The sequence below is a fragment of the Salminus brasiliensis genome, chromosome 1, assembly GCF_030463535.1.
Source record: "Salminus brasiliensis chromosome 1, fSalBra1.hap2, whole genome shotgun sequence".
In the NCBI taxonomy this organism is placed as follows: Eukaryota; Metazoa; Chordata; class Actinopteri; order Characiformes; family Bryconidae; genus Salminus; species Salminus brasiliensis.
Genome location: NC_132878.1, coordinates 71,591,454 through 71,619,377, shown reverse-complemented (window position 1 = coordinate 71,619,377; position 27,924 = coordinate 71,591,454). Strand labels below are relative to the sequence as shown.

Genomic DNA, 27,924 nt, shown 5'->3' with positions numbered 1-27,924 from the left:
GTGATTGTTAATAAAACATGCACACTATCCAGACTGTAGTTTTAATAAACATAATACTGTGTTTTAAATGGGGGTAAACTCTGTAAAATGTTTCCAAATAGATAAACATGTGCCCAGAGTCTTTAACACGTCTAAAAAACACACATTATGGTGCATCGCTTATAACATAAGCCTACCCTGTAATGTGCTTTTTTTAACCCAAAATAACAAAAACATTAACATTCCGAATGGTTTCAAAGTATTAAGTATTAAACAGTCGTGTATTTTCAGTATTTCGGGGACAAAACAAAAACAGTAACGATTTCGCAGAGAACAAAAGACAGTAGTTTGTATTTCAGAGACATGACCGAGCAGCGCTGTGCTGCATGTTGTACAATCCTAAACGCTGTGCCACACAGCGGCCTGCTGAACGTCCCCCTTCCTCAACAGTGTGATCCATGATTGACACGCCGGCGTCCAATCACAACTCGCATTGTAACACTGATACGGCCTGAGCTCCGCCACGCAGCCAAAGGAAACTCCTCATATGCGACGGGGGCGTATCCGGTCCGCGGGGTGGACCAATGGGCGGGCGAGTTGGTGGCTGCAGTGTGTGTAGTCCCCGCCCATGGCTGGCATTAGTGTTCTGGAAGACGCGGCGCAGCGAATAAAACACACGCGGGTTTCTGAACATGTTGATGTAAAATAAGAGAATTTGTTTTATTTTTATTTTATTACGGGGGGGTTTAAACCGGTTCGTCTTTTAGACGAGCAGCTGTTGCTCCTGCGCGTTAGAGTGGGTTACCAAAAAAAGCTCTGAGGTTTTAGAAGGCCTTTATTCCTCTTAACCCCCCTCCGTTGTGTGAGTGAGTGGATTTTTTTTTTGCCCCTCCTGCCCCACTATCTGCCCCCCCAGGGGTGAGTCGGGCCCTTACCGCACAACCACGAGGCGAGGAGTGGAGCAGCGGGAACCGGGCAGCATGGCTGAGTTTGGGAACGGGCTAGCGGAGGAATCGCTGCTGGACTCGGACCCCGGGCATCCGGAGTTGGAAGACCCGGGCGTGGGCGACGAGGAACCTGGTTTGGAAGAGGGAGAGGCCGCTATCGAAGACCCGGTGAGTGGTGGCTAGTTGTTGTAGTAGCGGTGGCGGTGGAGGACGGGGAGGACGTGGGTTGTGGCACTTTTACCAGCCCGCCACCGCCGGCTGCGCGTGTTTAAGACCCCGTGTGGTGTTTTACTGTCGAAGTGGGTTACATATGGCCGAGTGTACCGTGTTTAAATTCTGATTTGTGGCGTTTTTTGTTTCCTCCCTTCTTGTCGCCATTCCGGCTCCCAGCCCGCGGTTTGGCGCGTAGCTGCCCGGCCGCCATTTTGGCGCAAAGCGTTGTAGTTTCTGCCTGTGCTGAAGGAGGAGTGAGAGAGGGAGAGGGAGAGTGAGGGAGAGAGAGAGAGTGGAAAAAAAACACCGAGCAGAAAAAAAAATACGAAACGGAGATGCGAGAGAGACGGTGGGGGGGCGAGGGGAGGACACGGGCCGCCATTACCGCTGCTGTGGGAGCCTGTCTGCAGATTAAAGGCGAAATAAAAATCCGAATTAAGGCCAGCGCACGGTAAACACGACGCCTATTTTCTTACCGGATGAAATCGCCTCGGCTTTAGCGTGTAGCTCGTAGCATCGCGTCGCAGCCTCGCCGTGATGAAGCGCCGACTGTGTTTTTGTTGCAGGCTGAGGCGTCAGAAACAGCCCGGGCGGCGCTGGGCATTAAACCGACACACGGCTCTGCGTGTCCTCGCTTTTCAGACGTGGAGAGCCCGGTTTGTGGATCGGGTCATGCTAGCTGCTAGAGGCTAACGAGGTTAGCTGTAGCTCGGATTCTGCTGATTTATAGCCGGCGAGTCCATCCGCTCCTACCATCGACCTGAGCTTCGTTTCTGCCTCAGATGTGTCCGGGTGTCTAATTTAGACGGCTGTTGCCGGATTATAAAGGGTCTGGGCAGTGTTTTAATGCAGGACGAAGCCTTTCTTTGTTTGTGGCTCTGCATCTTGGGTGGTAGCTCTGTCTTGTATAATGAGTCAGTGTTTTTTTTTTTTGTTTGTTTCTTTTGGGCTTTAATTCGGATTGGAGGTCGGGTTTCAGGATTTAAAAAGGTAGATTTTAATGCATCTGAGGTTTTTAGAAAGACGTGGTCCTCTGAAGCAGCGCAGGTGTGTCCCTCCATGCATAACCTTACATGCGAGGCGTTGACATGCGCGCGCGCGCTCTCTCTCTCTCTCCCTCATACATACACACACACACACATGTGCTGTCCCGACACCTGCAGACAACACTGTGTGAAAGGCGATGGTGATGAAGGCGGTTTGTGTTTTGATGGAAATGGGTGAAATAAATCAGAGGCCTGGTTGGGTTTGATGGTGATGCGTGCTGGCAGAAGCGCTGGGATGCTGCTGTGCTGTCCTAGGATGGAGCATGGTCGGCTCCTGCTGCCCTGCAATGCAGCACTGCCACAAGAGCATCACGCCCTGGATCAGGCTTTAACATCCACACAGCGGGCTGTGTGAAGAGCCATGCTGGCCAATGTATCACTGCCGTCAGGCATCAGGAAGGCAATTATAGCGGGGGAGAGAAGTCAATACCAGCACTAAACTACAATTTGACATGTAAAACGTTCAAATCCAAGCCTCTGCCAGAGGAAGGGGTGTTTTGGCACGCATAGTTTTCATTAGAACCAGCAAGAAATGTGCATTTTCTCTGGAAAGCTCTTTTTAACCCAAAAATGAGCTTGCAGAAAATGTATGAGACTGAAATTTGATGTGCCATTTTTTTTGAATGCCATGATCGAACACTAGGAGGAAATGTTGGCTTGCGTTTCTTTCAGCGAGAAGTTGTTTAGGCTTTTATTTGTCAGAAAAGGAAATGTTAGTGCAAGAACCAAAAATCTTCTTTTGTCTGTTTTACAATTACATCTGCAATTGAAATCTTTTTAATTGAGAATAGGATTATGTGTAAATGGGTCTAGTTGCTCATTGTGGTGGAGGCGAGTCCCCTTATGTTAAATGTCCGTTTTCTATTTCTCAGATTTACGTTCAAATTCAGCTTCCCCAAGTAAGTCATATGAACGTGCTGTGTGTTGTGAGACAAAGCTGCCTGCTGAAACATGTCCTACTGGTAATCACTGTGTGTTCCTACTTGGATGTATTCAGTAGTATCACTTTTAGATATACTAATAGTGTTCAGATCAGTTTCAGTGGACGTTGGATTAAAAGCTGGAAGATCTTACTGTAGTGCTGCAGAAATAGTATGATGCAGTGTAGCCTGTTGGAGCCCCTTTTCTTCCATATTAAAGCTGTGTATGCGTGATCCAGGGCTGCACAACTTTATTCATCATATTGTGTTTTAACACAGGGCAGTTCTTTTACTTTGATTAATGCGTTTCTCATTGAGTTACTCCGTGCTGGTGTAGCTGTTAATTTCTACTTTACTATTTTATGTATGTTAAGGTCTTATTTTCCATTTCAGGATGTAAATTTCTATTGTAGTGACCGCAGTTGTTTTGAGGAACAAACAAAAAAGTGCTGGCTGTCTTTAGCAGAACGCAATACAACAACAGAAGTTGTCAGTAATAATAAAGACTAACTAACAGCAATCAAAACCATACAGAGCTGAGTACCTCCAATATTAAACAGTTTTTGCTGTTTGGGTTAAACGGTTTCATTGAACTGTTATAAACTAGTATTAAATAATAAAAATATAAGGTGGTACAGGCAAGGGTACCACAACAGACCTGGTTTTCTTATATTGTGTAAAATGTTTTTGGATAAATGGACCAATACGGTCCGAAATCTCAAATCTGTAATAAAATGTTGCATTACTATATGTTTGAAATGTTTTTTTTTTAAAGGATTTCCAAACAAGTGTACAACAAACATTTCATTTTCCACAGGAGCTGGAGGCCATTAAAGCCCGCGTGAGAGAGATGGAGGAGGAAGCGGAGAAACTGAAGGAGCTTCAGAACGAGGTGGAGAAACAGATGAACCTCAGTCCTCCGCCTGGTAAGAGAGGGAGTGCAGGGGTGTGTGTGTGTGTGGAAGGGGGGGTATGGGGGGGGAAAAAGAGCACACTGCGCATTAACACTGCTGACAAATAGGACTGCGTTAGAGCATGCAGAGTGCAAAATCAATGGGGTCAGTTGATACTAAACAAGAATGTAACCATGTAAAGAATGTAAAAGATTCAGTGATGAAACGCTAGAAACTTGAAATAAAGGCTTGTTGGTTATTTTAAAATGACCCTATTTTAAGTATCTATTCCTAATCATTGCCCATTCATATCAAGATATGAAAGAAATGAAAGTTTTCTATTAATTATATGTTCTGGAAGCCTGAGCACGAAGCCGCTTTTTGGAGGCAAAAAGACACAATAGAAGTGTACTAAAAAACAGTTACTTTTGATGCTTTCTGTTTGACATTTTGGCACAATGTAGATTTGTTAATCATTTTTAATGATTTTCTGTGTTTACTATCAGGTTGTTTGGTGTGACTTCACCTAAAATTCCCCCCTTTTTTTCTCCAGCTGGTCCTGTCATCATGTCCATTGAAGAGAAGATGGAAGCTGATGGAAGATCCATTTATGTTGGAAACGTATGGAACGCTGCTCAGTTATTGATGCTTGAAAATGATTCAGATCATTTTATTAACTAGGATTGTTATGACATATTGTAAATGGGAGTGACTTTGTAAGTTGTTGAAACATTTGGTTACTAATGTTGAAATTTGAAAGCTGCCATTTAGCTTCAGAAGCATAAACTAAAGTATTCACATTATTGAAACGGTCATGCTGTAAAAGATTCAGTGTCCTGAGCCTCATGGATGTTTTCTTATGAAATATCTATTTTGTGAGTAACTGAAGTTTAATAGTCCAGTTGTGTAATGAATGCCATTAAGGCTTGTTCACAGTCTCCAAATTATTATCCATATAACTTTGTTGTTAAATCTTAAGGGGTGGATTTACTTGACTGTTTGTTTCTAAGCAACATGGCTTCAAGGACACTATGTACAGTCTGCCTGTTGGTTAACGTTTAGTTTTATCAGAAATATTGGGTTGTGTTTAAAATGGCATTTACTCTCCAAATGGTCTTAATGGGATACATTGCCATGTTTTTTCTAAATGATATTTTCTGGTATTTAAAGAAAAATAATGATTTTTTTAAATGTGCTGGTTTGTATTTTGTGTGACAAAGTCATAAAAGAAAAGGTTATTAAAGTGGTCCGGAAGGCCTACCAGGCAAACCACCAAACACCCCTCAACCACCAAGCCATTGGGAAAGAATATTGAACACTCCTCTTTGCCACCACAAAACTTTCCACTGAATCTTGCTGTGTTGAAGCCAAGAGCTGTGCGAGTGTGTGTTTGAGAAGGCTGTTTCTTTTTCCCTCTTTGGTAGGTGGATTATGGTGCAACAGCAGAAGAGCTGGAGGCTCACTTCCATGGCTGTGGTTCTGTCAACAGAGTCACTATCTTGTGTGACAAGTTCACAGGACACCCCAAAGGGTAACTTGCAGTTATACATACTCTTTTTCTCTTCATTAATTTTTATCTGCTGTCTGACGGTGGTCATTAGTTATTACTAGGGTTCAAACTGGCCCGGATAAAAAATAATTACAACAAACAGTAGTGCTTGGCTGTAGTAAAATGTTCCCAGTGTAAGAATTGTCTTGTTTTTTAAGGTTTTAGATCAGGTCTTGTTTATTTTTGACCATTTGGGTTTGGCAGTGGTTTCCACAAAATGCTGTAAATAGGGGAAGGGGTAATACACAGGTACATACACTTGCTTTTACTGTTTTAGAATACTGTATTAAAAATGAATTTCCTGAGCGTTCACCCAGCCTTCCCTGAGCAGTTCAACCACAAGTGTGCACATGATTTAAAATGTCTAAATTGAGCAAATGGTGCTGCTCTTTAAAAGCTGAAAATATGGCTCTTGGTTACAGTCATTATTCTTCATTTTATTGTTGGGGCCATTTCAATGTTGAGTGGTATGCCAAGTGGAAACTTCGTGACTTTCATGGCATGCAGTTTAACACGACCTGAAAATGTACTGATTGACTCCACAATACGCACAAATAATTAACAGTAGCCATCACAGCAAAAATGTGTTCATCTACTAAACTAGCGCTGGGGGATTTACTCTGGTTGTCTTCCCTGCTCTAATTTGTACAGAAAAGGAAAATGGGGATTGAGATCAATGCTCCATTCAACTTCACAGCTCCCACTGTGAATGAGCAGCTCAGGCAAAAAGTTTCCATGAATATTTCCATGAATATTACCATTATTTTAGATACTCTGAACCCGACTATGGCAGTCTCAGCCTGTATTGATTAATTTTCTCCAAAAACCTTCTTTAACCCCTTCGACATGTTGCTGTTTTTGTTGCGCCTGAGGTCTGGCTTGCTGCTGATTGTTTCTTTTGCTATGTCCTGTAAAGCAGAGCAGTACTCATTACTAGATTCATTAATGAATTTTAAACTAGTTAAAAAAAAATATTGGACTGACTTTCTGTGGAACATCGAATCACTGTTCACATTACACACACGGACACTAGTCATTGTTATTGGCACATGCAGTGATTTGTAGCAGATCTCAAAAACTTATCTGCAGCAGGAGAAATTGGGGCCAAATTGTGTAGTTTTACTGAGAATTTAAACGTGTGGCTAAGGCAATCGACACTACTCATTTCTTCAGGTTCTAAACCTCAAGCTTGAAGCTTCCTCACACTTTAATGTTACTGTTCTGGAGGCTTGAGTAATTGGCAGCATGTACCCTTTTCTAGTTTTGGGGAATTGTGCTGCTTATAGAAAAATTTAGGATTTTTGGCCTCTATACACTTTGTTGCTACTCACCTGTTTTCTGTATCCTAAAATGACTCCCCCTCCTTTACGTTTTAGGTTTGCGTATATTGAGTTTGCAGACAAGGAGTCTGTTAGAACAGCCATGGCACTGGACGAGTCCTTATTCCGAGGAAGGCAGATAAAGGTGAGTATGGGAACCAAAAACCCAGATCCACAAAGAGCTTGGTAGTGAAAATAATTTCACACTGGACCCTTTAACAGAGATGCAGCTGTTTTTAAATTGGAAGTTAATGAGTTTTGCATATTCCCAGTTTCCTCTCCTTATACTATATGCAGCAAATCACCTAGGGATTTAGTTTTGTTCAGAAGCAGTGGAGCTAATGTAGCTTACAATTTATGAGCTAACTGCAAGCCTAAATCACAACAAACGGTGACTCAAACATTATCTCTAATAGACATTTACATTACATTTATGGCATTTAGCTGACACACTTATCCAGAGCGACTTACAAGGTTCCTCGTATCGCAGAGGAGGGCCAGTGTAGTGTTAGCAGTCTTGCCCAAGGACTCTTATTGGTGTAGTGCAGCATAGTCACCCAGACCGGGAATCGAACCCCAGTATTCCACGTAGTGGGGTAGCACACTGGCAGGTAGTGGTGTTATCTGTTGCGCCACACCAACCACAATAGACTTGCTTATGTGCTTTCTAACACTGTATGGCAGGCACTTGTAAGAATGCCAAATAGTGTTCTGTGTAGCTTTTATATACTATATAAGTTTGAGCATAATGAGTCTCTAAAGTTGTGTGAAGGTTCTGTGTTGGTTGGAGGACTTTTCAGAATCATCAATCACCAACCACTGTACTTTTCCTCTCCTTCCTCTCTCATGTATTAAAGTTTAGGACTGTGTTGCTTGTTTTTTAGCATTGGGGAAATAATTGATGTATAGTGGCAATATTGGGTACAGACATTTTATTAATTATTTTTCATGTTTTTTTTTTTTGTTTTTTATTTTGAACAAAAATCAGTTTCTCATTTCTCCTCCACATGGCATGCGTCATGGTTTCATATTAGGACATAGTCTAATAGAGAGTGCTGGGTTTCATGGAAATGAGAAACTTTCATTTACAAGAAACCAGGCAAGGTCATGTGCCAAGCATTGGTATCTTAAATTATTCAGTAATGTTAGGCACCAGTGCAGTTGACAAGTATACGTTAATTACGGTAACGCTCATAACTCCTATACTTCATATTTTATCCAACTAAATCTAAATCACTATTACTGTATTAACTGTCTGTAAACAGTACTCATTTTTGATAATTGTATTAATTCCATCTGTACTTTACAGGTCGGGGCCAAGAGAACGAATCGGCCTGGAATCAGCACCACAGACCGCGGGTTCCCCCGGGCCCGCTTCCGCTCACGCGGAGGAAACTTCTCTTCATCTCGGGCTCGGTATTACAGCGGCTACACGCCCCCTAGAGGCAGAGGACGGGCCTTCAGGTGAGCGCTATGGCAGACCATGCTCACCAATACACATGCATCATATACACACCACAACGAAGCAGGACAGTGAACAGATCCTGTTAATGAGGGGTCACCAGTAGCTTTTTTTTGACATGCATTGTGTACCCTAGGTGCCCCAAACCATAATTAGAAGTGGGAGACTTGAACAGGTTTTTGAGCGTCTGTTTAAGGTCTACAATATCTGAGACCAGCCTGGACATTTTAATAACTAATTATTTAATTTATATATTTTTACTGCATTTATCCAAAGGCCAAGGCGGGCAACAGCAAAGCTTCTATTTGTGCAATTAAATACGAAGTAATTTTAACTGGAGTAAATGGTTGCAGAGCTCTTTAGATATTTATGGAATGGTAGATTAATTACGCAGAGTTGCAGCTAAATAACAGGCATTGCAGTCAAATCATAGTTTATTAATGCAGGCCTTGTCATCTGACTCACCCTAACAATAGTTTTTGATTCAGTGCTGCCACAGTTTACCCATTAGCTTGGATTAACAACCTGCACAGAAAAGTTACTGCTGCACAGACTTCAGTAGTTTGGGATGCCAGATCTTCATCTTGCATAAACAAACCCTGTTGGTCTAAACCAAGCTATAGCTTCATTGTAAGCTATAGTTAATTGTTAACTGCCCTATCACAGTTTCAGCCAATGACACTCCAAATAAACAGTATCTAGTATAGGGGTTGTGATCCACAGTCAGGTTTAAAAGTCTACACAACCTTTTCACCTTCTCCAAAGCTTATTCTGCAAAAGATGTTCATTTTTTGTCACAAAATGGCCCACAAAGAAGCCTGTAGCTTCTTTCTCAAGATGTCTTAAAGCTGTATTCCCTGCCAAAGTGGATCAACCAAGTATTGACCCAAGTTACAGTTTGACTGTAAACTAAAGGGGGGGATACAGTCTCTCATTAGGGTTAAATATTAATGACTTGGTGTAGGTCTTGATATAAGTTGAGGTGTGAGTTACTCTTATTAGAGCTCAATGGGTCCTGGATGGATTACTATTGAATTAGCAATTTGTACCTCTAGGATTCAATACACATGTTATGGTTGGTACAAATTGGGTCAGAATATGCCTGGTAGAGATTAAGCTGCACAGTTTACTTTTTTAGAATTACTGAAAGAAAGCATTTCCCATCTTGCATGAATGCCTGCAGAAATTTCACTCATCCAAACATCTGCGTTTGATTGGCATGCTTAAATTACTCCATCAAAGGCTTATTTGTTGATGTTGATTTGCTGAGTAACGTTCCTTTGGCGGGAAATATGTAATGGCTCAGGATGTAGATGTGGTGTCTGGAGTTACATGCTTTCTAGTCATGTTTTTTAATTGGCGCTCTATACCGCAAACAGGTTGGAGCTCTTGTCATGGTTTGCACTTGGGGATATATTTACTGGTTTTTGGACCTGTGATTTTTGGGAATTGGCTTTGATCTAGTGAAAATCCTTAGTTATTTTCCCTTCCAACATTTTAGACAAGTGCATTATGTATAATTTGGTCTTCTAGCTGTGCTTGAGGGATTGGACGATATTATTGAGTCTTGACCAGTTTTTGCTGCTTTATTGCTTCTAATGAGTATAGCTGAGTATGTCTTGAGTCAAGGTATTGTCTGATACAGAGTGCTTTTCCGAGAATAGCAACATTTTAAACCCGTAAGCTGGCACTATTAGATAAGGTAATGTTTGGGACAGTTTGCTCCAGGTTGCTATATGGTTGTTAACATTGATTTTAGGATTGTCAAAACAAGACAATTTATAATTCCTTACATATAATGTGGTATCAGCAGCTTAAGACAGTTATAAACAGTTTTCACAATTTCACAGATCTGCCTCAGTTAGTAATCCCCATGTTGGTACATCCCTGGTTACTAAAACAGAATAGTTTTAAATTATGCCGCAGTGTTATTAGTATTGAATGCTTAATGTTGATGGTGCTGTTGAAAGTTGTTAGATAAGGTCCATATTGGTGCTGACTGATCTAAATAGTTCATCACTGGAGGCAATGCCTAATTAGGTGTGGTTGGGTGTTTGTGTGGGTTTTTTTTTTTTTTGTTTTTGTTTTTTTGTTTTTAGACAATATGGCTTACCAGAATAATTACAGAATTTAATCATCGCTATCTTTCACTTCCAGAATGGAGGGTTCATTCCTGCAGCCTGATATTGACTTCAGTGTCTAACCACTTGTGTGTAGCCTAAGCTGTGCCTTTACCAGCACATGCTTGGTGTGGGTTGGGAGTATTTATTTTGTGGCGGGGTTGTGACTTCAGCTGTGTGCGTTTGTGGGTGTCTGGCTGTTGAATGGGTGGTGTTGCATTTGTGTGCACTCTGTGGCCAAGTCCTTCTGTGGAGACTGCTTATCATTGGGGTGTATGAGTGAGTGATTGCCTGCGATATGTGAATGTGTGCGCTTTGAGGGGCCGCTTGACCCCCAAATCTCTCCCCTACAGTGTCCACAGGAGGCGCCCTTACAGAGAGAGAGAAAGAGGGAGAGAGGATGCCTTCACTGTCCCAAACACTTTAACACCTTTATTTTTAATACTTGCATTTCACGTTGAGCTTCCCCCCAACCTTAAATTTACTGGATTTAACTACAAAAATACCAAATATTCCTCAGTAAGACATGGTATACATCACTGTAATTGTATATTGTATACCTGAAACATGTATGCCAGTTTTATTTGTATTAGAGTAACTCCTCTGTTTACCTGAGCCCCGTAGACACACACACACACACACACACACACACACACACACACACACACACACACACTATAATGAAAACAAAGAAAGAGGGAAAAAAACAAAACACAAAATTGGTGTCCATCTTCAACCAGGAAAAAAAACTCACCCTCTTTTTCTCTCTCTTTTCCAGGGGCCGAGGGCGATCAACATCGTGGTATTCCCCTTACTAATACCCACACCCACCATCCCCACCCCCACCCCTCCATTTTCCCCTTACTGTCACCCCCTCCTGTCCCTATACAAAAAAAAACAGAAAAAAACACCCCTCTCAATAAAAGAAGAAAAAAAAGAAGAAAAAAGACAAAAAAGAGAAAAGGGAGAAAAAAGAAAGAAAAGAGCATCTCCTGGACAGACAGACTGACTGGCCTCAGTGTGCGATTGTGTGTGCGCGTGCGTGTGCGGAGGTGTTGCAGTCACCCTGGTAAGGTACAGAAATGGTCCTTGTGGGGGAGAATTTGGTGGCAAATTTTTTTTGTGCTCAAAATTGGAGAAGATGATGTTATCTCAGGCTGCAGATGTGTCTCCTCTGTCTGGCTGTGAGTTCTTCACACCAAGGAAGGAAAAAAAAAGAGAGAGCGAAACCACACAGCCCACTCAAATGTTCACCAACACAAAACATAGATTATTATTATTATTATTTTGTTTTTTTTCTAAATGTACCGTGAATATGTGAATTCCTATAGCAAGAATGTTGTTGTTTATTTTAAAGTTGTGGTATTGGCGGTTCATACTCTGTTTCTGTGCGCTTTTGGAACGTTGACACTCACCCCATCCTCCCGTTTTTTGCACTCATCACCTTTTTCTAATTTCTTCTTTTCTTGCTCTCATAGCCCTCCTGCGTTCTGCCTCCTCAATCACACAGACAGTGGCTAATAGTTCAAAGTTTGAGTCACTTTATAATATTAATAATAATTACCACCACTATTCTTAATCTTCCTTTTTTATTGTTTCCATCCCAAAAATAACATCCTCAGGCATGACCAGACTTTTGTTTCCTTTAAAAAAAAAGTCCCTACATTGTCCTACTTTGTGGTTCCTTTTCCAACCACCCTTTCTCTAGCACGCTCTCTCTAGCTCTCTCTCACACTTCCCTCTCTTGCTCGCTTTCACTCTTTCTTGCTCTCTTTCTCGCTTTCTATCTCTCTACTCTCTATCTCTCTCTGTGTGTACTAGACCACTTCTTGTCGTTTCAGGTTTCAGGACCAGTGGAGGCTGACCACCCCTCCCCCTGTGGCCGCAGCGCCCCCTACTGTCTCGGCGGCGTCTCTATCTCTCTCTGCTCCCGCCATACACACTCACCCCATCCTGTCCGTGTGGGGGGGCGGGGGAGGGGGGCAGGGTGACCACCGGCCCACTGCAGGTGGCATTTACTACAGTAACAAGCGCTGAAGCTTTAACACACACAGACCACCCCCCCCCCCACACACACACACATTCACACACACACTCAATGTACACACCACACAGGCTGACATGCATCAGGCCAACACACACCTCCACCACATATTTATATAGTGAGAGCTAAGCCACGATAGCAGCAGCTTGTTACCATGGCGAGGGAAGTGATCGAGGCGAGCAGAGAGGAGTTTATTAAAGGGGGGGAGAAAAAAAAACAAACAAAAAACGTTTAGGGCCCCAAATTGTCAGCGCGCCGTGCAGCTCGGCACGATTCGAGGACTGATGCGCGGGGGCCACAGGAATCTGCTGTTTAAAGAAGGAAGGGTGCAGAGCTTTTATTGGTCAGGATGGGCGGGTGGGGTGGGTGGAGGGTGGTGTGTGGAGGGTTTTTTGTTTTTGTTTGGTTTTTTGTTTTGTTTTTTTCCCCCTTTTTTAATTTTATTTTTTCTTTTGGGTTTTTTTTTTTTTTGAGATGGGGAGTGGGTTTGGAAAAAAAAAATGTTTTGCTTTTTTATTTTTATTTTTAACCCATGAGTCTGTAATTAGGAAAAAAAATAATAAAGACATTGTAAAAATAGAATTGTTGGTTGTGCTTTTTATTCTGGTCAATATGAATTGGAATTCATTTAGAATATGCAGAATGTAAAGAGGGAAAATATCTAATGATTTTATTAGGAACGTCTGTACACCTGTTCTATGTCTGTAGAGTGGAGTGTGTCATTATTGCTGGTGGTTTGCATATGTCTAGCTGTTGGTCTGAGCTTTTCAGGCACAACAGCTTCTATAAAGAACAAGAACCACCATGCAGTGAGGCATGTTCATCTACATGACTATAAAAAAGGCCACTTCTGTCAGTCAAGAACAGAAAGCTGAGGCTGCAGTGGGTCCAAAGCTGGACAGGTAAACAGAATATGGTGCCAGCAGCATTAATCCATTGACCAACTTTTAATCACTTTTAATAAAAGTTATTGGCTGATTATTTTATTATGGGAATAATTAAGTGAGCCACATCAAACCACCTGCACTGATTTGTGGTGAAGTTGTCCTAGTACACAGTGTTACTGTCTGAACCATTGTGCTTGAATTGGCACAGGTTTACAGCTGCAGTGAAGGAGTTCATTCACGACGCTGGTCAGAGTTTGCCTATGAGGACATTTGCCTATGAGCTTTAGTCCACCTCACCAGAACGAACTTTTACAGTACACCAGTTGTCTTAAGCTCTGGATCTTAAATCCGGTTTGCTGTTCTGGGGTTAAACAGTGGTGGTGTTGAGGTGACCAGTCAGTTATTTCAGTTCTATCAGTTGTTCACTTAATTTACAGTCTGGCTGATTCTCTTCTATATCATGTAGTGTGGTGTGCTTCAGCAGGCCAGGAGCTCAAGCAGGTTAAAAAGACTTTATGGTGCAACCATCTGCAAAACATTTTATAAATGTGAAGAAGCCTTCAACTAGGAAAATAACTTTAAATAAAAATAGATCCATTATACTGATATTCATCCTCAATTACAAATCTGTTGATTAAAGCTGATAGGAATTCCCTGAAGAAACATTGTAGTGTTTTTACTGAACTATTAAACACGAGTGAAAAGCTATAAGCAGTGACGTGCTGAAGTTTGAAGAGTGAAGGTTTTAGTAAAGCTTTAAAATTGTAACTGTCACCTGACATTTACTTGCTGTGATTGTGAGCAAGTCATTGCCCTGGCAGGATCATTAGGTCTAAGAGGTCTGATTAGATCTGACAGGCCAAAAGTCTTGGGGTGGCCAAACCTTTTCAGGGTGCTGCTTTTTTCCCTTTTTTAAATAAAATATTACTAAACAAAAACTACAAACTGATCTTACAGTGTAGAAAAGAAAGCTTTAACTTTAACTTCATGTCTTGTGGTTATCAGTTAATCATCTACTCAATGACTGCTCACAGTGACAGATATTTTGGGTGCCCATACGTTTGCATGCCACCGTATGTCTCTCGAACTCGGTTTCGCTTATTGGTGAAGTTTGTCCGCTGGATTTCTCTGCTTTTTATTTTTATAGAGCTGCAATCCGATAGTCCAACATCTGACGCGTCTCGTTTCCCCCCAGATCCTATTTTATTGTAATTAAAAGTTTTAATCGGTACTGTGCTTTTATTTTGAAGTGCCGCTGGGCTGGGCTGGGCTGGGCTGTGTGGTGTGGTGCCTCGGCGCTGCTTGTGAGTGTGGATTTTTTAAATGTAGCGAACCAACAAATATACTATCACATTTAACAGGGGCTACTATTCATGCCATTTCTAATAATAAAGATTTTAGATTATAATTGAGAGGCGAAAGGGCTTTCTCAGGGGTATATTAGGGCCGTTGCTGTCTAACGTTATAGCTAGCTGTTTTGCTAAAGTAGCATTAGAGCTCAGACAGTTCAGCACAGGGATTGCTGTTTACCACCCAGTAATCACATTTAATAGCCATAATAGTGTTAATTATTATTATTACGCGTAATACATTTAGCTTAATCTAGTAAAACTTGTTACCACTAGCTTATTGTTTCACAGTGCGACTTTTCCATCAGCAGGTCTGACAACTATCACGACACTGAGGTTGATTGAACGTGTTCACTGTTTTGCAGGGGCTTCTTTCTTTCTGCAAGGAGCAATGGGTCTGTATTGTAACTTAAGTGTGTGTGTGTGTGTGTGTGTGTGTGTGTGCATATATATATATATAAATTAGAAATATGTATGTATGTCAGAATATTAAACACTGATGTCCATATTTGGAGTTTGACATTTCTTTGATCCATATTGTCACCATCTCACAAAACCTCAGAAATATGCAATATTGCCTTTCAGCACAGTAAAGAAACCGTACTTTTCACCTGATTCAGTGTAAAATGTTTTATTATTTGTTTGAGAATTTCTGTTAATTAATTCAGCATGAAGTTTTGTACAATGTAAAGATCAACTGCCACATTCAAATTATGTCAAAAAGTGAAAAATAGTAAAAATAAAAAAATTGAGATTTTTTTTTTTTTTTGCATGATAGCGCCATATAGAGCTTTCATTAGCACAAATCTATTGACAGTTTTCTCAAAAATATCTATTGAATATGTTTTGGCAGTGAGTTTTTCTCCAGTCCAAATTTGGTCTTTTCAAAGTGACACAGTATTTTATTGTAAAAGGTGTTTTCAGATGTGACGTTTTGTAGATGATGTGACAGCGTAGTTCTTAGACATGAGCAGCATAAGACAGTCTGCTCAGTCTGTCCTTTGATTTATTTACTTAGATTTGCTGTTACGTCTGTGATTGAGTCATTAACGTTTAGCTATAAGCTGGCATGAGCATAAACCGTATGGTCATAAGTGTATCGTACACGTTTCTCACAGACACTGAGGAGAAGGCGTATGGTGGCTGTGAAGGCCCAGACGCGCAGTATGTGAAGCTCATCTCTTCAGACGGTCATGAGTTCATAGTGAAGAGAGAACACGCTTTGACCTCCGGCACTATTAAAGCCATGCTGAGTGGACCAGGTGAGCGTGCTTTATATTAACACACTGACCTGCTGTAGTGGACTGGTATCAGTAGAGATACCAACCATATTAATCAAGCTTGGTTACAGACTCTGGGTTATTGAGACTGCGCTGTATTTAAACTGTGTAAAACATTACCAGCAAACAACAACTTCAGGTTTTATCATCATCATCATCATCATCATCATCTCATCATCATCCATCTTGTTGTTATTGTTAACTTGCCTGCTTTGGAGTTTGATATTCACATCTGACATAGGGGGCAGTGGTGGCTTAGCGGTTAGAGCGCCGGGCTATCGATTCCCGGGTTCGACTACCTTTGAGGCCCTTTACCCTCTCTGCTCCCCGAGCGCTGGAGTTGGCTGCCCACCACTCTGTACTCACTACCCCTAGTTTCCCTAGTGTGTGTGTGTGTGTGTGTGTGTGTGTGTGTGTGTGTGTTCACTACCACAGATGGGTTAAATGCGGAGGACACATTTCACTGTACAGTGACAAATTCGTGCACCTTTACCTTTGGATAGAAGTCCAGATATGAATGTTTTTAGAACATAGTTTTGGCTGTTCTAGTTTCAGCTTAAGGAACACAAAGAAAAGACTGAACTGAAGACTACGAGCTCTTTAACTGATGAAATAATTGAATATGATTTTTGTCCTCAGGCCAGTTTGCGGAAAACGAAACGAATGAGATAAACTTCCGGGAGATCCCGTCCCATGTGCTCTCCAAAGTGTGCATGTACTTCACTTACAAAGTCCGCTACACAAACAGCTCCACAGAGATCCCAGAATTCCCCATCGCTCCCGAGATCGCACTGGAACTACTGATGGCCGCCAATTTTTTAGACTGTTGAACAGAGCAGTGATCTGTTACTCCACAGTTACAGCAGTTATCATGAATGCCTATTTAAGTCATTTGCCATGAGCTGCAGATTAAACAGTGAGGAGTTTGTCTGAATTGCACTGCATTGTAATAGAAAGTGACCGTCTGATTGTACATTTTAATTTAGGTGATTTAGTAGTTATGTTGTTAATGCATTCATTATTCATTAGCCATAACCTCATGGTTGTTTTAAAGCAGTTGTGTGTTTTTGCAGCTGAATAAATCTAAGGGTTTTTCTTTTGCAGTGTCTGAAGAGTTCTTATGAACTGTAACCTGACTTGAGCTAAATTAAAGTAAAACCCAGCACATCTGCCCGGCACCAAATCTCACAGCCTTCTTTTTTTGACCTTTTAGTGCTGTAGGTCAGGATGGGATGCCATCTGTACCCAGATCAATGATTTTAACTGAATTATTCAAACAAATGACTTCATTGCTGTCACCATGAAGGACAATGATTGTTAAAGGGCAATTCCAATGACTTTTTATTTTTAATTCTCTGCTACATTAAATGTTGCCTGGCTGGTGCCTGAGTTGTTGCTGCTTTTCTGTAGGTTTGAAAGGATTCTGGGTCTTTAAAATCCATTCATGGCGTGGATATGTGCAAGGGGTTGCACAGCAAAACATAGTCCCATACAGGCCACTATTTTACCATCAGCAACATTACATGTAAAACGTAGAATACACATGTGCCTTACTGGTGGTTCTGGAGGGTAAATAAAATGTCCATATTTGTGTTGTAGTCATGATGTCGTCTGCTTCCTATCACCACCACTGTAAAGAAATCTGAGTCAGATTTACAATTTTACAACCACTGAATTACGCAGAGAATTTGGTGGAATTTCCCTTGGTTTTAGTACTAGGCAAATGTAGGCAATGATCTTGATGAAGACAAGAGACAAAGATGACCACATGAATCCCTGTCACTTCATGCCACAACCAGAATCCTGCCCAAAAATAGTGTAATACTTCTCTATAAAAGGTACTGGAGGTGACCCGCTTCACAGAAAAGGCTCTTTTCTCTCAGATTTGTATGAAACCAAGACGTCACTGGATGTGCAGTTTTTATCAATGAAACTCACGGCCTCCACTTCTTGCTGCAGTCTACCCTGGGCCTGTCGCTCCGTACAGCTGAAACAAGGCACAGGGTATCAATGAGGGTTTGAATGGATGTAAAAATGTTTAGTGAATCCTAAAATGAACAAAACTGCCCCTGCCTGAGGTCACCGTGCCTAGTGCAGAACATATACTGGAGGGGTATAAAGCCCCCCCCGGCCTTGCGCTGTGGGACAGTGGGACTGTGTTCTCTGGAGCGATGGAGCTCCATGCAATAGCTTTGGGATGAGCGCCTGCCCTCACTGATGCTGTCATGGGGCTGAATGCAGTCAAATCCTCCTTGACAAACCATAATAATTGTTGCTGTATTATTCCTATAGTTTAATCATTGTGCTCATAATAATGTTATTATAGTGGTATTGGTATAAATACTACTACTACTACTAATAATAATAATAACCAATATTATTATGACAATTCGTATGTAAGCTGTAGAAACAATTGTGTTCACATTTAGGAGTGAACATGTTACGTGTGTGTGTGTGTGTGTGTGTGTGTGTGTGTGTGTGTGTGTACAGCCCTCACACACTTCACAGTCCTGATGCTGGGGCCTCCATCATGGCGTCGATGCAGGTAAGGTGTATTGGTCAGCCTCACCTGTTCACCTGTTTTATTCTGTATTGTGTGTGTGTGTGTGTGTGTGTGTGTGTGTGTGTGTTTATGTGTATTTGTGTGTGTGTGTGTGTTTTGCTCCAGTCCCTCTGTCCGTGTTTCTGTGTCTGAGTGTGTAACTGAGCTCACTGCAGCGCTGTATCTGCCCCATAACTTCATCACCGAGGACCCACCTTAACCCTGCCCGCACTGCGCCCTCGGCGACCCCTCCAGCATCCCTCACGACATAATGTCGGCAGTGTGTGAGCTGTCTGAACCCCTCCTGAAACTCCTGCGAAATGATCAAATCCTGCGGGCTCAGTGGAGCTAACGCTGTTCCTGCTAGCTTAGCCGCGTTAGCTGCTGCAGTGTAGCCGGCCGGGCTGTGTCGCTGCGCTACGCTAAGCTAAGCTAAAGCAGCTGATGCTTCATTTGAGAGCAGGTTAGCTAGCTAACTACCTAACAGCCGGGTTTCTCTTCTTTGGCAACTTCATTAAATCGCCATTGCTGTTTTTCTACGTGTAGATGACTCTAGCAGTTCCCCAAGATGAGACTTTAACCGGATAAATCCAACATACAGCAGGTTTATTTTGGTCCCTTTAAACCCTTCACAGGTTGGAGCTGTTCTCTGAGAGTCCTCAGCAGCGCATCCAGCCGCTCTCCTCTTCTTCATTTCAGCAGCGTTTCTGAGTTTAAAGTGGGTTAAACTACACATCTAAGCCACGAGGTAAAAGACGGAGAAGATGGACTTATTTAGGGCTAAATGGTAGCTGCTGTAGCTAAGAGGTAAACAGCGAATTAACCGAACTTTTAATATTTTGTCCCAGCCATGGCCTTGTGACTGGCCCTTAATGACTATCTATTGGGCCTTCATTCCTCTCTGTTTACCTGCTTGGCTATTTCTGGCTGGCATGTCAGCTGCTGCTGCTGCTGCTGCTGCTGGAGGCTGAAGGATAAAAGCACTCTGACTGATGAAAGTAATGAACTTGGGAGTTGTTAGATGTCTGGACACAGATTAGTCCAGGTTTGAACGCGCAGAACTGCACATATGGTCTGAATGCCCTGTGTGACACTGTGTGTCTTATGTGTCTGGTGATTATCATAACATCGTAATAACAGCCTGGGTTTGACGGGGAGGCACATCTCTCCTGCACAACTGCCGTCTTCTTCAGATTCATATCATTATGTGAATAAAGTTAGTACTTTATTCTGTAGAAATGGATATCAGAATAAGCCCACCGACGTACCTCTGTCTACTGATAACGCCTGTATTACTATACACACAGGGTTCACAGGGTTGTGGGTTTAATACCCGCGTTTGCAAGGCTGCCACTGTTGGGGCCCTTGAGCAAGGATCTCTGCTCCGTATGGCACCGTACTGCGGCTAACCCTGTTTTCTGACCCTGATTATTCGGGTCAGAGTGTGCTGAGATATGTATTTTGTATTGTACAAGTATAATGATAATACAGATAATACAGTTCATTCATTCATTCATCCATTCATTCATTCATTAAATTATTTCTATTGAAAAATCCAGATCAAGGTCAGCCTTTGCTGGTAGCTGGCTTCAGATGATCTAAGCTGGTCTTTGATTGTCAAGGTAATTGAGAAGTTGGTCATGCAGGCGAAAGCAGACCCTATGCTGAACAGCAAACTGGCTAAGCTGAATACCCAGTTTTACTCATGATCAGCATATCATAGAATTTGAGTTTGATGGACTAGCTGGTGTATCAGCATGATACAAGCTAAATGCTTCACCAAGCTGGTCATCAAGCTAAATGACTAGTTTGATAAAGCTGCTCATACTGGTGGATCAGCATTCTCAGGCTGGTCATACTGGTCCACCAAAACGGTCATAATGGTCATACTGGTTAACTAGTTTGGTCAGGATGATCATGCTGGTAGAACAGCTAAACCACTAAACTCAAACATGTATGGTTAACATGCTGGTTAACATGCTGGTTAACAGCTTCTTCCTCAGTTAAAACAAACACACACTTGCATATCTGAGGGCAGCTGTAAACAGCTGTATTACTGTTACACTAGCAAGAGCAACACTGTAGTACTCACCTAGCAGTGTACTTAAAACCCTGGAATACCATAACAACCACCTAGTGACACACTGGTAAACACATGATACTATAACAACCACCTAAGAACACCCACAAGAACAGCCCCCTGGTGTACTTTAACAACTTTAACGTGTTTTGGAAGGGTCCTCATTCTTGTGATCTGCTGTGAAAACTGATGCAAATATCTTTCAATCTGTTTTCCTGTTCAACAGAAAAGGCTTCAGAAAGAACTGATGGCCTTGCAAAACGACCCGCCTCCTGGAATGACTCTGAACGAGAAAAGTGTACAGAATACGATAACACAGTAAGTCCAGTTCAGCCCACAGCTCAGATTCACACTCATTTCGTTCTGAATGTCCTTATTGTGGCCATTTATGTTGTGAAGGTAAATCATGTTGAGGGATGTTTTTTATTTCTTTTTACCGCTGCGGTATTAAAAGTGAGGTGTTATGGCAGACTGGCAAATTTGTTCGTCCTAATATTCCAGTGCTATCTTGCATTCAGGAATGATACACACTTGATTAGTTGTACCTAAGATTTGTACTTGAGAATTATTGAAAATCAGTATTTTTACTGCTTGGCTACTACTTCTTATTTCTACACAAACCTAAAATACTGGGTACTCTAATGTATGTTGGGCCCATATTGTACGTTATTGTATTTTATTGTTTGCCATAAGCTCCACTATTTGTGTGGGTTTTATTAGCCAGTAATTAATTTTCTAACCTGTGTCTTTTAATCTCCAGAATTGATTTTTTTTCTGCTTATAACAATAGAGTAAATGGCCAGCACTTAACAGCTGTAGGCTGAATATATATATATATATATATATATATATATATGTATATATATATATATATATATATATATATATATATATATATAAATGCACTGGTTGCCGTGACATCACATAAATAATAACTTCAAAATGGGTTGTTTTAACACCCTATTATTATTCTTCATTTCATTAGAAATCCTGGAGGAGCAGGTGTCTACAAACTTTTGGCCATAAAGTGCATCTCATTGTGGTCTGGAAAGTTTAGAATTTGCACCTTTTATTTTTTGTTATTAGGATTTGTTTTTTTATGTTGAGTGATTTTGCTGCTTTGTAGAAATGTGTGTGAGACATTAATGTTATTGTTGTGTGTTTTGCAGGTGGATTGTAGATATGGAGGGAGCCGCCGGTACTCTTTATGAAGGAGAAAAATTTCAGCTGCTTTTCAAATTCAGTAGTCGGTATCCCTTCGACTCACCTCAGGTACTGTTGTTATTATTATGTTACTGTGGAGTGAACAGGCAGAACTGTGTGTTTTCTGTGTTAGTCAGTGTTGACAGTTTACCTTGTAACAATTTAATTTTTCCTATATTGCATGTATCGTCACAGCGAAACATATTGCATAGCACCGAACAAACAAATGTTTTAACGATCTAATAATGAGATTTTTACAGGCAAAATGAACTCTCTCCATTAATCACGGCTGTCTCTGGTGTTGGAGGGTTTTGTGTTTACAGCAGTGAGGCATTAAGTTGGTAATTAAAGCAACATTATGTAGCAATGACACCTTAAAATAACAAATCATTCAAAAAAAATGTTTGATGCTCCATTGACTTAAGCAGATAGGGGATATGGCATCTCTGTCAGTGCCACTTTAGGCCACTCCTCACAACACTGCAAAAAAAATCTTTGTATAAAATCCTGTAATATTACTCTACTGCAGAAGTCCACATGCTTCTGTCACTTTAGGTGTCCTTATGGGCGGTTCTGTGTCTCTCAGCTTGTCAACAAATGCATGAGTACAGCTGTCCATGAGGAAGAGCTTAAAGCGTCATTTGAATTTCACAGTGGTGTAAAATTTAATGACACCTGGAGCCCAGGAGCAAAAAGCACCAATATTTGCATAATGCTGCTTTAAATAACTAGTATTACTCAGTCACGTACATCTCCCAAGTGTGTTGTAATAAAAGAAGCAACTCTTTTGTAATCATCACCCCATCACTACCTGTTGGCTACATTAGCTATGTTGCTTCAGTGTAAAATGTAAGCAGTGTAAGCAGACTTCATGGATACTCAGCGGATACACTACGCCTTTCTGAACTGTCGCTTTAATCCTAAATCTGTTTCTCCTGCAGGTTTGATTTGAGTGTCTCAGAAGTACAGAGCAATTCTAATAACCCTGGTTGTGCTGTTTTCTGTGTGTGTGTGTTTGCACAGGTAATGTTCACGGGAGATAATATTCCTGTCCATCCTCACATTTATAGCAACGGTCACATCTGCCTGTCCATCTTAACAGAAGACTGGTCGCCGGCGCTCTCTGTGCAATCCGTCTGTCTTAGTATTATCAGCATGCTGTCCAGCTGCAAAGAAAAGGTGAGCAGACTTGCATGTGCACCAGATTAAATGGTTTGGTTATTGGCTTTAATGGTATACAATTATATGAAATACAATTATATGAAATTATTTTCTGGATATTGTTGGTTGGTGGACCCACTCTCAACCCAGCAGTGTGTCTGATACACTTATTCCAGGATATATTTTCAGTGTTGCTGCTGAGGTGAGGATGAACCACCACCACAATAATATCTGGTGGGAAGTGGTCATATGATGGTCTCATATGATGAATGGGGTAGAGGGGACTGTGCACTTAAATGGAAGGTGTTTCTGACAAAGGGCATGGGGCAGTGGTGGCTCAGCAGTTAGAGCACCAGGCTATTGATGACAGGCAAGCTGCCACTGTTGGGCCCTTGAGCAAGGCCTTTTCTCCAACACAAATGGAGAGTATGGTTGCCTTGTCTTATCTGGTCTTGAATGTAGCTATAAGGTTGGAGGACAAAATAAGCTGTACAATGTATTTAAATGTTTTTATTTGTTTATTTGCAGAGACGGCCTCCTGATAACTCCTTTTATGTACGGACTTGTAATAAAAATCCAAAGAAGACAAAATGGTGGTATCATGGTGAGACTATTAGCTTTAAATTTTAATAATCAGGATGTTTAGGGTGTTAAACTTCAGTATTCTGATAGACTGATAGTTTTATTCAATTGGTTTCATCTAAACGCACTAAATGCAAACCATGAATACGCCAAGTTCGGTTTAATGAACACACCCCAAGCGTGTGCCTGCACTGGCTCATAAAAAGCCAGGGCATATATCCCCCTTCATATCCCTTGAGAATGAAGTTTGCTGTGATTGACAAACAAGCAACCAATCATCTAGAAGTGTAGGGAGGGAGTAGCATTGTTATAAGGTATGCTAGTAGTGCATATGGGTTTACGTTATGTGGCTTCCATACCATCTCATCAAGCAATATTATAAAACCAAAAAAATTATATATACAATATTAGCTCACAGGTTCACAGACAAAGTGAATACTGTTCACATTCATTTAATAAACGTTAAACCGCCAGTCTGACTATTAGATATGTTAAACTGCTCTGAATCAGAAGAGATAGCATTACTATGCATTCACCTGCAATTCTGGCTGACAGAAACCCCAACTTATAAACGTTTAGAAGAGAATGGCTCCAACCGAGTGACTGCTGTTGAAAGGACAGAAAGCTGAATTGAATATATCACCCAGCCCTACATTTATGGAAAGGAAATCCTGTGAATACTGAATACTGTGTCTAAAAAAAGCCACTTGGTGAGAGGAACACTGCATTGTACCCAAAGTTTATTTTCCAGTTGTTTTTGAGGATTCGTGCAAAATATTGCATTTAAAATAACTTTTTTCCTTTGCAGTGTTTTTATTTGGGCTAAAGAAAACAGTTAGACTAGTCTAGTTTATCACCCAGTGTTTCTAATGAAGCAGTATAGATAAATAAATAATAACCAAAGACTGTGTTTTCTAACTGGGTTGCTTGTGCTGTTTGTTTTTTTTTTTTTTTTTACAGATGATACCTGTTAATATTGAGCTTTGTATCACAGTTAGAAGAGAGAAGTCCTACTGACCTAAACAAGCACTTTCTAAATGGTTAAAACTCTGGACTCTTGACACCTCGGACTGGGAACTATGGACTGCAGATGATCCTGAGGATCTGACATGTTACGGAGAGGCCAGTCTGAGATGGGCTGCAGATTCTGCTAAGTTTAAAATAAAGACGTTGAGCAAAGAATCAATTGAGACGCACATAAACTGGATTGTTTAATACAGTGAGTCTTTTCCTTTGGGTAGTGAGGTTATTCCTTTTTTCACATCTAGATGTTATTGTATGTTCTCACTTTGTTTTAGGTATTGATTATGTTTTAAGGTTGTTGGTGTGTTTGTGCAATACTGTCGCAGTTTGTCTGGAAGGGATTTTAGCACTGAAAGTGCTTCATCTTTATTTATTTGTTATTGTTTCTTCTTTTGTTTAATTTGACCAATTGTGTTTAAATGCAGTGAGGGGCTTGTGTCGCTGTGCTGTTGGCCGAATTCAGTCATAATCAACGGACGGGTGACAAATAAAAGGAAATGGAGACATAAAGTTTAATAAAGTAAGCCATTGGGCATCACATGTCGCTATCACAAAAAACAACATATCAAGATAGATCATTTTTTTCACCCTACATTGAGTAGAGATGTTTCAGCCTAGGCTGCCTTTGGAACAAGGCACAGTACAGATCAGCCAATCAGAACAGAGATATTTTACACATATGTATTAAAGGCACATTGACAGAATAGATTTTGAAGGTGAAAGCATTATTAACATTGTAAATAAAACTTTCAAGAAGAACTTACAAGCAAAAATGTGGGGGATATGGGCTCTTTAACTGTACCCTGTACCCCTGTCTGGACACATTTATTCAGGGGTTTTTATTTGTCACCGGTTTGTATTAGGCCTGGGCGATAGGATCATGTAATCATATATCAAATTCGATAATCGCTGCATTGGAAAAGATATCAAATGGAAAAAAATTTTACAGCTTGTTAAATAATGTTTCATAAAAAGTGCATGTAATATTTGATCCACTTTTACTGTAGAAACAGTGGAATATTGCAGTAATAAACAAACATTTATGGGAGGTTTTGTAGAGTTAGATGTACAGCCTCAAATGTACCTGTAAGAATGGTTCAGATGGGTCAGATAGTTCATTATTGATACCTTTCCAGATGTGTGTCTTTCTGCATTCCACACTCCTTCTCAATAATGGTGGAAACACCTTGTTTTCTGTAATGAGGAACAGGTGGACTTCGCTTTAGAAATTTAAGGCTCAGTGTTTTAATCTGGAGTTTCTCCTGCAGGGGGTGCTATCCACGACCACTGTTTCAAAAGTACTAACATCCACAAATGCACGCAGCATGCTCACAAAATGATCCTCTTTTAAAACAGTTGGTGGCAGTTCATTGAGATATTGATGAATTCAAAATGATATTATTTAGTATGTGATTTGTATTAATTAAGTTGCTAAAAACTCTTGACAGTATTGCTTATTGATATCCTGATTTGTATTCAGACAAGAAAATATTGTGATACTTGTTTTCAGATATCGCCCAGGCCTAGTCTGTATTTTTATTTGGTGAAAATTTTAGCTCCGAGCGGCAATCCAAGTACTAAACTGGCCTATTTCTTAAAAAACATGCACTGCTTCCTTTATGGCTACAGTGGGTAAGAAAAGTTCATGTAATGAATGTGTGCAAGACGTGTGTTGCTTCTTCTTTTTTTATTTTTGTTTTATATCACGTTAAGCACAATATTGTATTTGTTGTTTTTATTCTAGAAGCTCTGACAGTGTACATTTTATTTAAATCTGATCCAGATCATATTAGCTGGTGTATATTTACTCTGTAAAGGTCCCAGTGTTGGCTCTCCTGGCCACTCTCTTCTGCCTCAGGTACTGTTTTTTTCCAAGACAAGATCACCTACAGATATTTAAATTGTTATTATATTTTCTCCTAAAGGACTGTTACATATTTAAAAAAAAAAAAGAAAAAAGAAAAAAACATGTGTATGCCTGGATTGTATGCATATAGCAAGTTTCCCTCAGCTGCATGGTCCTGAGTAGTGAATAATAATAAGTAAATTAACGCTGTTTGCAATTGTGCAAATGCAAATTAGGATTTTAAGGTTGGCTTGTTCAGAAATGTTTTCTTATAGAGTGGCTAAAAGGGGGACACATTCAGAGTGGGGTTTGGTGTGAAATGATGACCAATGCAGATTTCTTACAGTGGTGGTGATGGGAAGCTGGCATCACCGTGACATATCATCATTTTATTCACTGTCTGAAACCACCAGTTTTATATGACATGTTGAAGATGATCAGATATTGGTAACTTGGTGACTGAAGTACTCCTTCTTTTGGGACTATTTTGTGCCGCACAATGCCCTGCATGTATCCCTCCACCATTGTAATGATATATGATTTTAAAAACACATTTTTAGACCTAAATCCTTCTTAAAACCTTCAGCCAATCAGCAAGTCAGTGTCCCAGGCAGTGTATTCATGACCATTTGGTGTAATCATGTATTTTGAGGGAATGTCTGGTTCCATCTGGTTCACCACCACTGTGAACAATTCTTCCATTTGCTCTAGAATGAAGCATTTCACACCAAACCGCTCTCTGTTAGTTTGTACACACCTTAACTGTTGAAGTATGTGGAGAATTCAAAACAATGAGTAGAATTCCTCAACAGCCCAATATTGTCCTAGCAGTCAAATATGTACGAACCTGTATTTTTGTTTGGTTGGTGGGCTTCCACAATGTTTATAATAACTTCACACGCTCCAAAGATGTATTTTGTTGCCATTTGTTCAGAAATACTTGAATATTTCATTCTTAGTTGATTTTGTCTTGTTTTCTGTGTGTGTGGGGGAGAATGAGTGAGGTATACTTCTTCTTATGTCTCCACACTAATATGAAGTTAGCTAGATGTATAGCTGCTTGGCTGCGTGTTTTGCTGATTGTACAGTGTAGATGTACGCCCTGAAAGTCCTGCAGATTTTACAGCAGTGTAGAATAGGGCAATATGTACACTACCCCTCCAAACATCTGCATGTCCAGTGTTTGTTGTAAAGTCAAGGATATTATTTACATTTACGGCATTTAGCTGACGCTCTTATCCAGAGCGACTTACAAGGTTACTCCTATTACAGAGGTGGGCCAATGTAGTGTTACATAGTCACCCAGACCGGGAATCGAACCCTGGTCTCTCACATTGTGTTGTAACTCAGTGGCAGGTAGTGGTGTTGTCTGTTGTGCCACACCAACCACATATTATTTGGGAGTTTGTCCCCCTTTCATGCTCTAACAACCTCCAGTCTTCTGGAAAGGTTTTACACTACATTTACTTTTTCATTTAA

At 40.8% G+C, this 27,924-nt stretch overlaps 3 protein-coding genes across 9 annotated transcripts; all 3 read left to right on the top strand.

The window, feature by feature from the left end:
• Nucleotides 1–609: 609 nt before the first annotated feature.
• On the top strand, nt 610–12,875 carry pabpn1 (poly(A) binding protein, nuclear 1). 4 transcript variants are annotated; one of them, XR_011980168.1, is made up of 8 exons: nt 610–1,094; nt 3,923–4,031; nt 4,552–4,619; nt 5,423–5,529; nt 6,924–7,011; nt 8,176–8,330; nt 11,227–11,522; nt 12,290–12,364. XR_011980168.1 is itself a non-coding variant. In XM_072688491.1 (7 exons), the coding sequence occupies exons 1-7, from the start codon at nt 960–962 to the stop codon at nt 12,483–12,485; spliced, it is 858 nt and encodes a 285-aa protein (XP_072544592.1). In that variant the 5' UTR covers nt 610–959; the 3' UTR covers nt 12,486–12,875. The 4 variants fall into 4 exon arrangements, 3 of the variants coding, with proteins under 3 accessions (XP_072544592.1, XP_072544601.1, XP_072544613.1); XM_072688491.1 differs by lacking the exon at nt 11,227–11,522 and having other exon boundaries at nt 12,290–12,875; XM_072688500.1 differs by having other exon boundaries at nt 11,227–12,382.
• A 1,756-nt stretch (nt 12,876–14,631) lies between these two features.
• Nucleotides 14,632–17,109, top strand: eloca (elongin C paralog a). Of its 3 annotated transcripts, none has more exons than XM_072657280.1 (4): nt 14,632–14,683; nt 15,094–15,123; nt 15,847–15,990; nt 16,648–17,109. In XM_072657280.1, the coding sequence occupies exons 2-4, from the start codon at nt 15,120–15,122 to the stop codon at nt 16,836–16,838; spliced, it is 339 nt and encodes a 112-aa protein (XP_072513381.1). In that variant the 5' UTR covers nt 14,632–14,683; nt 15,094–15,119; the 3' UTR covers nt 16,839–17,109. The 3 variants fall into 3 exon arrangements, with proteins under 3 accessions (XP_072513381.1, XP_072513390.1, XP_072513372.1); XM_072657289.1 differs by having other exon boundaries at nt 14,649–14,683; nt 15,040–15,123; XM_072657271.1 differs by lacking the exons at nt 14,632–14,683; nt 15,094–15,123 and having other exon boundaries at nt 15,136–15,990.
• Nucleotides 17,110–18,487: 1,378 nt separating this feature from the next.
• ube2wb (ubiquitin conjugating enzyme E2 Wb) lies at nt 18,488–27,403 on the top strand. Of its 2 annotated transcripts, none has more exons than XM_072657249.1 (6): nt 18,488–18,553; nt 20,857–20,948; nt 21,800–21,902; nt 22,857–23,012; nt 23,523–23,598; nt 24,537–27,403. In XM_072657249.1, the coding sequence occupies exons 1-6, from the start codon at nt 18,539–18,541 to the stop codon at nt 24,548–24,550; spliced, it is 456 nt and encodes a 151-aa protein (XP_072513350.1). In that variant the 5' UTR covers nt 18,488–18,538; the 3' UTR covers nt 24,551–27,403. The 2 variants fall into 2 exon arrangements, with proteins under 2 accessions (XP_072513350.1, XP_072513359.1); XM_072657258.1 differs by lacking the exon at nt 18,488–18,553 and adding an exon at nt 19,136–19,357.
• Nucleotides 27,404–27,924: the final 521 nt, after the last annotated feature.